We start from the raw sequence: 13,015 nt of genomic DNA, 5'->3' as shown, positions 1-13,015 counted from the left end.
TCTATAAATAAACAATAATTCAATTTATTATTATTTATATAGTTTGATTTATTATCTTTTTTCAATACTGTCTCAAAATAAATATACAATTTGAAAAAATTATACAAATATATGAATACAAAATAATTATTTATACCTAACTCTACTACATATATTGTAGAAACTTATTATATCAATTACATGATTACTACTAATTTATTATATTCATTATGTTCCCCGTTTTAATTACTAACGAATTTATTTCAATAAAATAATTAAAGTATCAAGAATTGGTTGTCAACAGGAAAACCTGTTGTTTTTACGATAGCCTTGCAAAACCCTTTTAACATGCACCATTCCACTTATTTCAAGGGTACATTACATGTTATTCTTTTTCTTATAAATCGAAATAGTTTTGAAAGAAGTAAATAATAATCTTCTTCTTATATATAAAAATGAATCGCAAAATGTGTTGGTAAGCGCATAACTCGAGAACGGCTGAACCGATTTCGATCATTCTTTTTTTATTATATTCCTTGAAGTACGAGGATGGTTTTTATGTAGAGAAAACGTAAATATGTACCACGGGCGAAGCCGGGGCGGACCGCTAGTAAGGTATAAAATAAAGGTTATTATCACACAACCACTATTTAATCAAAAGAAAACGTTACTTTAAGATAGCTTCATCATCACTACATAGTATAAAACAGAATCGCTTTCTCTGTCCCTATGTATGCTTAAATCTTTAAAACTACGCAACGGATTTTGATGCGGTTTTTTTAATAGATAGAGTGATTCAAGAGGAAGGTTTTAGTATATAATTTATTATGTTTTAGACAAAGCGGGCGAAGCCGCGGCCGGAAAGCTAGTAGAAAATCTACTTATAAAGTATACTAATTTTTAATTGATTTATAAATTTATTTAATCTTATGAAACTATTATAATATTGTAAATGACCCTTGATAAGTGTACAATTGCGCTTTGCAATATGTGCGTTCAAAGTAAAAATGGGAGTTGATTACACCACGCACAGGTGAAGCCAATAAAAGTCTGTTAAAAGTTTACACGATCAAAATCACGCTTATGAATGTAGTCTCTCTAAACCTAAGCCTTTACAGAAGCTGGTCGTTTCTTCAAAAACAATACTTGTATAGCGTCAGCTGAAAGTCCCTTAGTTTCTGGTAGACAGAACTGACTGTACATGGCTCCAATTAAACACACTATAGAGAAGAAATAGAAGGTAGGTCCTAGACCAATTTTGTCCACTAGGGGATTGAATATCATGAGGGTCACGAAGTTCATGACCCACATGCAAACCATGGATAAGCTGTTTCCGAGGCCTCGAACCTGTAAAATGAAATCATGTCAAATTTTGGGAAATCGAAACATTTTATCTAATAGTGCATTTACATCAAACGAGCGAATGCCACTATGTCAAATTCGTTTAGTGTAAACAGGCATAGAGCATTCTTTCGTTATTCTAAATGCGTTCGAAACGATTTTGTGCGAATGCTCATTCTAACCCCACTATATCAAATTATTTTAGTGAAAACAAGCGTAGAGCATTCTTTCGTTGTTCTTAGTGCTTTCGAAAAGATTCAATTCAATTTTTTAATACTGAACAACACTGAATACGAGTTTTCGTTTACACTAAAAGATCACAAAAGAATGCTCTAGCTCTAGCTCTATGTTCGTTTGATGTAAATGCACTATCAGACTATAAAATTATGATATATCATTTATATTGGTAATGTAGATAGTTAAAATTATGTGTATCTAACTAGCTTTCTGCACGCGGCTTCACCCGCGTTTTCAAAGTAAAAACCCGCATAGTTCCCGTTGACGTGGGTTTACGGGATAATCTTATGTGTTAATCTCAAAAAAGTTACCCTCTATATGTGTGTTAATGCTAAATTTCATTGTAATCGGTTCAGTAGTATTCGCGTGAAAGAGTAACAAACATACATACATACACATACCTACATCCATCCTTAAAAACTATTGCATTTTATAATACTACAATAGTTTTCTACTAACTTCTATTAAATATCAAACATGTGTGAAATGTAAACACTGATATACAAAAACTAGTTAAAACAGTATCGAAAAGATAATAACACTCTGTTTTGTGATAATAAGCAAAAATTTTCTAGGTCACACACAATATTATATGTTTATAGTGTATTTCAAACCTCATTGTTTTACTAAACACATACTCATCGAGAGGTCACTGGAAGATAATTAATATATCAACTATGTACTTTGATTTTTGAAGTGAAACTTCTTTAGGCGCGTTGAGAGTAAAATTTCAGGACGGCATGACAAATATGCTGTCTAGTCGTGGAATAAGGCGACTAAGCTTGCTTAAAAAAGTTTCACTTCTGACACGTGTGCTCGCACGTGCACACGCCCTTTTTTAAGGGGCCATTGTTCAAAATGTATGTTTCTAAATCATGGTTTTTGGATAGAAATCATCATATTTAAAATCCTAAAAAAATATATAGCACAGATAAACGTTTGATCTAGTGACTTTTTTGGATAAAAACACAATATTAAACATTTAACTCGATCAAAAAAAAATCAGAAGTAACATCGATTTTGAAAGCATAATCAGTTTTATGAGAATTAGGGGAACGCTATGTTTATGAAAATTTTACATTTAATTTACTAATCAGGTTTTACAGGGAAATTTTTGGATAGATTTATAATTTAGCCCTTATTTTTTTCTATATAAAATATAATACGTAAAATGCGACTCGCGCGCACCACGTCAGTGCCGCCAGAGTCCAGCCGGACGTCATCGAAGGAGGACCTGTGCTAGTTTTGCTCCCGACCACGTTGTAGTCGCCGCTCGCGTATTAGAACCGAGCGGCGAGTAAAACGGCGAGCACGTCACGGTATAAATAAATCAGTAGTTTGATTTTGTTTGTTATCCTAGGATTATTGTTGTAAATATAAATTAACCTCTTATTCTATACTATTAAACGAGCAATATTTGCATATTAATATATTTGTTTGTAAATACAGTGTGGAAATTTTCGATGGGCCCTGGGTGAAAGTACTAGAAATACTGGAGATAGCAAATTTCCTTTATTTTTAAAAAGAAATAGAACTGCATTCAAAGATTTTCAAAAATTCATTTTCTTCGACCGGGAATCGAAAGAACTATAAAATCCGTTGCGTAGTTTCAAAGATTTAAACGTACAAAGGGACATAGAGACATAGGGACAGTGAAAGCGACTTTGTTTTATACTATGTAGGTAGTGATTTAAAAAAATTACCTTGTAAAATGTTTTAAAATTACCTTGCCTGAGATCCTCTTTTATATGGGTTGTTGAATAGGAATAGCGGCAAAGTTTTGAAGTACTAGTAGAAAGACTATTATGATGTTGGTTGATCTGTATTCAATGAGTATGACAAATATTATTTTTATAAAACAACAATCCAAGATGGCGCCGACGAAAATTTGACTTTTTTCGTGATGAATGTCATTTTCATGGTTTTTGGGGTAGCTATTAACGAATATGAGGTCAAAACTAAAATCCAAGATGGCGCTGACGAAAATTTTACATCTTTTCGTCATGGGTATCATTTTCATGGTTATTGGGGTAGCTATTAACCAATATGAGGTCAAAACTAAAATTCAAGATGGTGCGGACGAAAACTTTACATCTTTTCGTCACGGGTGTCATTTTCAATCATTAATTGATTATTATTCAAATTGTTGTAAAATACTCACACTTTTTAAGTTGGTTGAATACACTAACATACTTATTACATACTTATATTCAATTACATATTATTTTGCCTTTTTTATTTGTTTTACTTTTAATTATTATTACCAATATTTTCAGAAGAAAATAAATTAATGTATCCAGAACGAGAGTTTCATTTTAAACTTTAAATGTATGTATAAAATAGACCAATAAACCAGAAGCGTTCTTTATGTTGAGATGATGTTGATTCTACAATAAAAATGTTAGATTCCATGATATTTTTATTTCTAAGAGCAAATATTTTTACGAGAAATTAAAAATAAATTATATTTTATATTGTTTCTATCGATTTTAAAAATAAAGTAAAATTTGAAAAAGGAATGTTACCTTTCAGAAAAATTTGCTATCCCTAGTATTTCAAGTACTTTCCATTCAGGGCACATCGAAAACTTCCACACTGTATATATACAAACAAATATATAAATATGCAAATATTGCTCGTTTAATGGTATAGGATAAGTAGTAAATTTATTTATCAAATACATTCCTACGAGATCAAATAAAATCGAACTACTGATTTATTTATACTGTGGCGTATTCGCCCGCCTTCATAGGTCACCGGAGTTCATGCCGCGCCGGCTCCTGCGCAACGCGGGCGCGAGCCGTCTCAGTGCCTAAAATGCCTAAACTTTCAGTATAATGGGCTCTTAAGAAAAAAAAAAGACGGGTTGCACTCCGGGAGTGCCGGCAGAAGTGAAAACTTGATTATTAACGTTGAGCATGTTTGATATTTTGGAATGGTATCCGTCTTACGCTTTTTCGATCAGGTCACGTGTCCTGACGCGAGTTTAAGATTTTATACCCATTACAGAAAAAGTGCTCAACGCCGCTAAAGAAGTTTTCACTTCAAAAAATCAATAATAAATTTCATATTTGTCCGTTGTCAAATCTTTGCGGCCTATTATTTTTATTTCAAATACTCGACCTATGGAAACAAATGACTAAATAAATAAAAAATGACTTTTATATCCTCATTTCATTTACTTGATTCAATTAGAGCAGCACATACATATAAAATTTCATAAGCGGCCAAGCCGTTTCCGAGTAGTATGACACCTAGCATTGTAACTGTGCATTTACAACAAACGAACGAATGCTCATTCTAACCCCACTATGTCAATTTCTTTTAGTGTAAACAGACGTAGAGCATTCTATTGTGGTTCTTAGTGCGTTCGAAAAGATTATATGCAATGTTCTAATACTGAACAACACTGAATACGAGTTCTCGTTTACACTAAAAATCACGAAAGAATGCTCTTGCTCTAGCTCTAGCTCTATGTTCGTTTAATGTAAATGCACCGTTATGGCTGGCGTCCACTAGGCGGATCGGGCCGGGCCGCATCGCAACGCAAAAATACGCCGGCCTATGTTTTGTATGAAACATCGTCCATTAGCGACGGATCGGGTCGGGGCGGGCCGCAACGCATTGGCGGATATCGCTTCGCAGGCGGATTTCTGCCGGCCGTGCGCTGCGGCCCGGCCCGCCCCGACCCGTCTAGTGGACGCAGGCAGGCGGATGTGAGCGGCGAGCGTCTGTTAGATAAAATCCGCCTAGGCGGTCCGCCGCGCCCCGTACAGGTGGACTCAGGAGCAAACAGCGCGTCTATTAGAGACGGCCCGTTGCGATGCGGCCCGGCCCGATCCGCCTCTAATGGACGCCTAGCATTAGAAGAATTCTACTAACAATAGAAACTAACTAAGAACTTAATAATACCAACCTCAGGAAGAAAAACCTCAGCGGTAAGAACAAAAGGTACTACAGCTGCTCCAAGGTTGAACACAAAGCTGTACGCATAGATGATAAATGCTGTGAACCAGTGTGGTGCCCAGTGTAAGTGTAGCTGACTTCCGAGAAGAATATTAAAAATGGCCGACGCTATGGATGTTACTGTCATCAGCGCCTGGAAGGTTTTAGATTTCATTAGGAAATTAATAGGAAATCTATACTAATATTATAAAGCTTGAGAAGACTAACAGGAGCGAAGCACTGCGGGTAAAACCGCGGAGCACAGCTAGTAGGAAATATATATGATAGCTGCTGGCTTTAAGCTAAGATATTTTTTTGTAAGCGTTGCAAAATCTCAAATCTTACAAACAATATTTTTTAACAACAACGCTACTCTCTTGTCTCTACTTTGTTGTGCTAAGCTATATGTATCAATGTATATGGTTGGTGGATATCAAATGCATCCACAGCAAGGTAGCATATCAGCTATGGTGGAAAAACACCCTTATATTGGCTTGAGTAAATACGAAAAAAAAATATGTAAGGGCTGATTTTTCAATCCTTGGTTAAAACTTATTCGTCGAATAATGTATAAAACTACCATTTTAAAAACGTATTCTAATTGCCCGTATTTGACAGTTTACGTGACGTTTTTAATATTATCGTGTAATACTTTATTGGACGGATAAGTTTTATCCAAGCATTGAAAAATCGGCCCTTAATCAATATATTACCGCTTTAAGTAAAAAGACTATGTAATTTTTGACATACCTATTATTATGTCCTTATCACTATTTATCCTAATGCAAAAATCCATCAAAATATTGAAGATAATATTAATTTACTGTTATCAGTATAATATACGATATTATGAAGGCCAATATCGACTTTTATATTAATACAGTTAAAGTCGTTTTTGTTAATAACGAAACTAAATTCCTAACCCACTTTTTATTACACAAAAATTTCACGTTAGACCGAACATGTAAATCTATTGATCAAAAACAAGTGAAATCATGAAACAATTATAATTTTTAAACAGGCTGAACACTTAACTGATTACCTATGTGTTGTTAAGTAATTAACCTTTAAATATAACTAACTATTTGCTTCAGTTTGGTTTGTTTAAAATAATGTAATTCTTTTAATGTAGCCTTAAGAAAAATGGCAACGTCATTAAAATCAGTTTCGTCATTTTTATTTAAATCGGGAAGTAAAATTTCACCGTCGCGCATGACAATACCGTCACGTCATGGAGGCCACGATTTTAGTATCTTTGAATCTTGCCAAAAAAGTTTCACTTCTGACACGTGTGCAGTTTGGTTTACATTTTCATAACACGTTACGCATGTTTTTATAATATTTCTAGAAGATTACAACAATTACTATCTTACCTTCCTCCCAAATCTATCTATCACGGATGCGCAAACTAGCGCCGCAATAAGATAGTCTATGGCCAATAGAATAGAGCACAAATTCGGGTGCATGGTTGGCACAGCCTCTTTGAACAAGGGCTCAGCATATACTTGTAACACGATTGACCCCATGAGAATCGTAATGCCCATAATGAAGAGAACTGAGAATAACGCCCGTTTTGATGATTCTGACTTCACTGAAATAAGAAAATGACTTTAATTTACCTCCTTCAGTATTGATTGGATACTTTAAGAATTTAGAGGAATAAACTTGAGTGATGAGATTTAATCTTAATCTTAATACATATATATAAATCTCGTGTTACAATGTTTGTCCTCAATGGACTCCTAAGCCACTTAACCGATCATAATAAAATTCGCACACCATGTGCAGTTTGATCCAACTTGAGAGATAGGATCGTTTAAACATGTAGGTACCACGGGCGAAGCCGGGGCGGACCGCTAGTATATATATATAAATCTCGTGTCACAATGTTTGTCCTCAATGGACTCCTAAACCACTTAACCGATTATAATAAAATTCGCACACCATGTACAGTTTGATCCAGCTTGAGAGATAGGATTGGTTTTATCCCGAAAATCCCACGGGCAAGGGAACTATGCGGGGTTTTCTCTGAAAACGCGGGCGAAGCCGCGGGTGGAAAGCTAGTACATATATTATATGTTTTTATCGGCTGAAACAGCGGTTATTTTTCAGTGCGGAATTTTTCAGTAGATACCTATGTAATATGCTGTAAAATGCTTGGATAAAATTCTTGTAACTATGGCCGTCTTTTCATACATTTGTGCTTTCTTGTTATTTTCTATGTTCGTATTATTGTCGAAACAAAATTTGACTAATAATCATTTTGGTATACAGTAACATGTTTTGTTTAAATATTCATTCAAAATAATATAATTAAAATTGACTTACTTAAGAATTTCCAAGGTGATTGATTCTTTTCATTTGCAACCGCTGGCTTTTCTAATAAATCCGTAGCTGCAGATGGATCTGAAATATTTTAATTATTATTAATTAATAAAGTGGTAGTGGTATAAAGGTCCTCTTTATATCACTGGAAACGAACTTAATGTCTAAGATGTATAAAAAAAACATCGAAATATTTTCCGCAAATATCGAATTTTTCCAAAATTATGATAACAATTTATAGATTTCCACAAGTTTTCCTTAAGTATATCGTCAAATAGTATTAATTAATTTTTCAGGAATAATAATAGAAATGACTCGTTTATTTCATTCCAAATTATCTTTTTTAGGACAATTTTAAAGCTACCTTCATCTCCTTGCAATATTTGATTAATTCGTGGATCTAGTTGCATTTTAATCTTTCTTAATTCAATTTCAACTTCCTTAGACTTTGCATCAACCCGACGGTAAAATGCAATCGATTTTGCTGCTTCCTGTGATCAAAAAGATTTTGTTTTCCAAAATGGTAAAGCTGTTACTATAATGAAATTATATTTAAAAAAATTATATTTAGTGATTACGATGGATAGGTACTATAAAAACAATGAGAAAAAGAAAAAAATATCGCCTACTTAATATTAATAGCATTTATCATCAATGTCTCATAAATTCCAACAGGCGCATAAAAATAATAATACCTTTTCCTTCCCTTGCTGCACTAAATACACAGGCGATTCCTTCAACAACACCAATAACAGAATATACAGTATCGACAGTCCCAAATGAACATAAACCACTTGGTAATATGTCAATTGTCCTCCCAAGAAATAAGACAGCAGTAATCCAATAAAGAAACCAGACACAGTCGATGAAGTAAGAGCGCCTCGTATTGAATCTTGTGATATTTCTGAAATATATATTGACGATACTGCTTGCCCACCCGCGCCAAAACCAGCGAACCAAATAGAGAAGAGGACTACGTTTATCGACTTTGTTAGTGATATTATTGACCATGCGATCTGAAAAGCAATGTAATTATATCGATTACAAATGTAACAGTTATGTATGATATGAAAATTATTGTTATAACAATACAGAAGTTTGAAAGTTTATATTTATAGAATTGTAATAGGAATACTACAATAATACTAGGACTTTACTACGTAGGTGAATAAAACTTCGTCTGCTATTATATGAATAATATTTTAATCGGTTTTGCAACATTTTTATTTCTAACTCCGGTCGTAGCGTGATGTGAAGCTAACCTATAGCCTTCCTTGCTATTGATTATCCAAAGACATTTCAAATCGTACCAGTAGTTCCTGTGATTAGCAAACAAACTAACTCTACAGCTTGCGTAAAACTTAACAAATTAAAGGACCAAAACCTTCCTCAAGAACCACGCTATTCATTAATGAAAACAGAATGGAAATCGGTGCGAACAGACAGCCAAAACGGAGGCTTTTGATTCATAATATCTGAAATTTAAGCTTATTTACTTACAACAAAAGGCAATCCAAACAGCATAGCAGAATACCTCCTACCAATCCTATCCACGACCAACGCACACAGAGGCGTTCCCATCAACCCACCGATATTCGTCAAACTTCCCAACAAAGATATTTGTGTGGGTGTCATTGGTTCAGTTAGAACTGTTTTATTAGTGGTAAACGTTTCGTATGTGTATGACGGCCAGGCGTAGACGAAGCCTGTTAACCCGGTTAGGTAGGCAACTGCAAAATAATGGGTACATTTAGTTTTCCTAACGATATTTCTTAAGGAAACGAAGGATTTATGTAAAGGCGATTTATTCAGATCGTGTTTAACGTAGAGTATCTTATTGGATAATTTTAAAAGAAGTGATATCTAAATCAGTTGTAGATACAGTATACCGCTGCAGAAAGAAAAGTTAGGTATAACACTTAATGTTATAAGGCTGTCTCACAAACGAATAATATCATTTTTGACGACGGTTTTTTATTTGCAAGTCATCTATATCGAGTTGTTCCTCAGTGTATATTTATAAGTAAGTATAGGTATGAAACTATGTTTTTTATGACATTAAATTACTCAAAATGAAGACTACAGAGTGTATTTTTTTTTTATTTCTGCTCGGAAAGTCTACCCTACTTAACTAGTCAAATTCAAATATCTCAGTAAAACTTTAAAATAATTTATCAGCTATCTGTTTCCACCATTCAAACTCACTCACTGCTCATAGTCGCCAGGATCTGAACTAACATCGCAGTAGTTTTCACTTTTTCACTCATTTTAACACACAATCCACCACACTCCAGAGCAAAATAGTTTAACGTACACAATACATTGTTTTATAGCATATCTATCGTTTATTGTGCTGGATTAGATAATGCAAATTATACAAAAGTGCTTTATGATCTCAAGTTATCTCTACGTATTCGCTTTTACGTCGGATCTCCTCTCAATATGCCAATTATTTTGTGATATGATTATCAATTATTTTCTTTGGTGCCTCAAATTAAGTGAAGAAGATAGTTTAGAAATCAGGTAAAAGCTCTTAAAGCTCCTTTTTTTTTTTTTTTTTTTTTTTATAGTGGGGAAATCTTCCAAAGATACCCACGGCCCCCGGGGAAGGAGCCGTGGGTTATGTCGGATTCTTACCGACTAAAACCCCACTGTGTTCCGTCGAGCCGCTTTAATGATGGGGCCGCGGGTATTTGTTAGAATTCTTCCGCGACCCCCTCGGAGCTCTTAAAGCTCCTGCTGACCTGATCCTAAGCCTAATTTCTCTCGGGTCGTGATTATTTGTGCCTTTTGGCTGTCGTAATAATGCATCCCTACTTAATATTATAAATGCGAAAGTAACTCTGTCTGTCTGTCTGTCTGTTACGCTTTCCCGCTTAATTTTGATGAAATTTGGCATGGACAATCTTTATACCCTGAGAAAGAACATAGGCTACCTTTCACTGCGAAATATGTACCTACCACGGGCGAAGCCGGGGCGGATACAATTGTGTTTGTAGAGATATTTATGTAGACTTTACAGACTTTGCACATCTCTAATTAGATAGGTTACTATTGCCTGATTTGTCCAAGTAAAATAAACATGTGAATACCAAAATTTATATCAATGACAAAATCTGACATTTATATTCTGTAAACGCTTTCTTCCACTTTACATTAAATTATATAGTTACTTCGAAAGAGTTTTTTATTTTAAAAATAATTTGATCATGAAGCCTGAATGAGTTCTTTAAAAATAAATAATTTACAAATTAACATAGATAATAATATTATAATGCTTGGATATTTTAATGGGGTAATATTAAGTTATTGTACATTAAACTTAAAATATGTCATGTCGATTTTATCATGTGCATATCGGATGAAATTACCTGAATGAAATGTAGGTAATTAAAACGGAAACCCAACCTAAAATTATTATTATTTATTATTATTATTTAAAATCATTGATACAACCGTTAAATATATTCAAATACTAGCGGTCAGCCCCGGCTTCGCCCGTGGTACATAAGTACGCACATACACACGCTTCCTCTTCATCCTCGTACTTGAAGGAATGTTTTAAAAAATGAATTAACGAAATCGGTTCAGCCGTTCTCGAGTTTTGCGCTTACCAACACATTTTGCGATTCATTTTTATTATACCTACCTACAATTATATTTTATATATATAATTAATATCATTGTATACCTATAGAAGATTAAATTCCTAGCCAAAACCATCAAGACTAGGGTTAGTTTGCATTCTTGTGGTAAACTTTCTTGCATCTGTTAAACTTATTTTTATGAGGAAATCCATGCGAAAAAAGCTACAGGTTAGAGCAATAGTAAACAGTTAATCTATACAGGGTGCGAAGGGACTTGTAGTTTTGCATACACTGATCACGTAAAAAATACTTAAACAACAAAATTTTATCAAAAAATGTTTGCTAAATTTTTTCCTGAAATCCATGTTTTCTTCTCTAGCTTCGCGCAGCCGGCATATACCGCTTCGCTAATGTGAGCAATTTGTCTATGAAAACATAATCTTAAACGATAGGTCACGTGCTGGTAGCAAAGCTGGGCGGGTTGCTTGTTATGGGACATGGGTGTACATATAGAGGTTTAATAATTATTCATCTATTTGAAAAAAAAACTGCGTCTGGAATTTTATAAGTATTTTTTACGTACTCAGCATATGCAAAACTATAACCTCCTTTGAGCGTAGTATACCAAAAGTGGGACAGCCTGTATAATAAAAATGGATCAAAATGTGCTACGAAGCGTAATCGATCAATGCGGCTACTTTTTTCGGCTTGTAGCAGGCAGAACAATGTACTATATTAGTATATAACAGGAAAAAATACCAGCTCATAGTGATCATTGCTCTGTGTATTATCGGTTTCTCAAATACATTGCTTATCTTTAAGTTAACAATTAGTTAAGACGAATAGCACAGACACTGAACAAATGTTATTTAAGTGATAATAAATTTAGTATTTAGTAGTTTTATGGTAGATGAAGAGGAGAGAAGTTGTAAACAATATTTAAAAAAATATATTTGAATATTGAATTGATAATAGTAAAATGTATTATTATACAGCGGTCCGCCCGGCTTCGCCCGTGGTACATGTTTACGCTTTCTCTCCTTCAGAACCATCCTCGTACTTCAAGGAATATTATAAAAAAAATTTAACGAAATCAGTTTAGCCGTTCTAAAATAATGTTATTACACCTTCGTCTTTGATTACGTCAAAAGTGGTTAAAAGTGCCATCAAATATTTACAATAACAGACAATTTTAATCGTTTAAATATATTTAAGTAGTAATTAAAGTATACGCAGTGCGAGCATTTCATCTGTTTATCTTTGTGTAAATATTAGATAGTATTATTTATTGTTACGTTTATGTACAGATAGCAAAAAATAAAATATTTAGTTTATATCTATATTTTCACTTTAAAATGAAAATAATATACTAAGGCTTTATTCAATCGATTTAATAGTTTGCAATAAATCGATATAATTCTATACAATAAGAACCTATTAATCTATAAATATAATTCATTTATTCAATTACAACTAAGCTGATTAAAAAAAATCTTTCACTTGTTGAATGCAGCATTATTCCGAAATCCGGACTGATACTATCACAGACTGGATACTATGCTGCATTAAAATTTTTGCTGCATTAAATATCCAATCTCTGT

General features: G+C 33.7%; 1 protein-coding gene across 2 annotated transcripts; it reads right to left on the bottom strand.

The window, feature by feature from the left end:
- Nucleotides 1–441: 441 nt before the first annotated feature.
- LOC149477210 (facilitated trehalose transporter Tret1-like) lies at nucleotides 442–10,139 on the bottom strand. 2 transcript variants are annotated; one of them, XM_089710595.1, is made up of 8 exons: nucleotides 10,037–10,139; nucleotides 9,328–9,557; nucleotides 8,523–8,843; nucleotides 8,192–8,318; nucleotides 7,831–7,908; nucleotides 6,876–7,093; nucleotides 5,474–5,656; nucleotides 442–1,326 (listed from the first exon to the last, which is right to left on the bottom strand). In XM_089710595.1, the coding sequence occupies exons 1-8, from the start codon at nucleotides 10,092–10,094 to the stop codon at nucleotides 1,084–1,086; spliced, it is 1,458 nt and encodes a 485-aa protein (XP_089566721.1). In that variant the 5' UTR covers nucleotides 10,095–10,139; the 3' UTR covers nucleotides 442–1,083. The 2 variants fall into 2 exon arrangements, with proteins under 2 accessions (XP_089566721.1, XP_089566722.1); XM_089710596.1 differs by having other exon boundaries at nucleotides 10,033–10,050.
- Between the last annotated feature and the right edge of the window lie 2,876 nt (nucleotides 10,140–13,015).

The sequence above is a fragment of the Colias philodice genome, chromosome 25 (genome assembly GCF_061535455.1).
Source record: "Colias philodice isolate Cphi_HAF_F1 chromosome 25, ilColPhil1 Martin Lab GWU primary, whole genome shotgun sequence".
Classification (NCBI taxonomy): Eukaryota; Metazoa; Arthropoda; class Insecta; order Lepidoptera; family Pieridae; genus Colias; species Colias philodice.
Note: the sequence above shows the minus strand (reverse complement) of the source record. Positions and strands in the feature narration are given on the sequence as shown.

Excerpts from the sequence above, each read along its gene's own strand:
- LOC149477210 (XM_089710595.1), bottom strand. The coding sequence starts at position 10,094 with ATGAGTGAAAAAGTGAAAACTACTGCGATGTTAGTTCAGATCCTGGCG. Across the intron at positions 9,558-10,036 it reads GATCCTGGCGACTATGAGCA|TTGCCTACCTAACCGGGTTA; the intron begins GTGAGTGAGTTT and ends ATTATTTTGCAG. Across the intron at positions 5,657-6,875 it reads TAGATAGATTTGGGAGGAAG|GCGCTGATGACAGTAACATC; the intron begins GTAAGATAGTAA and ends AAAACCTTCCAG.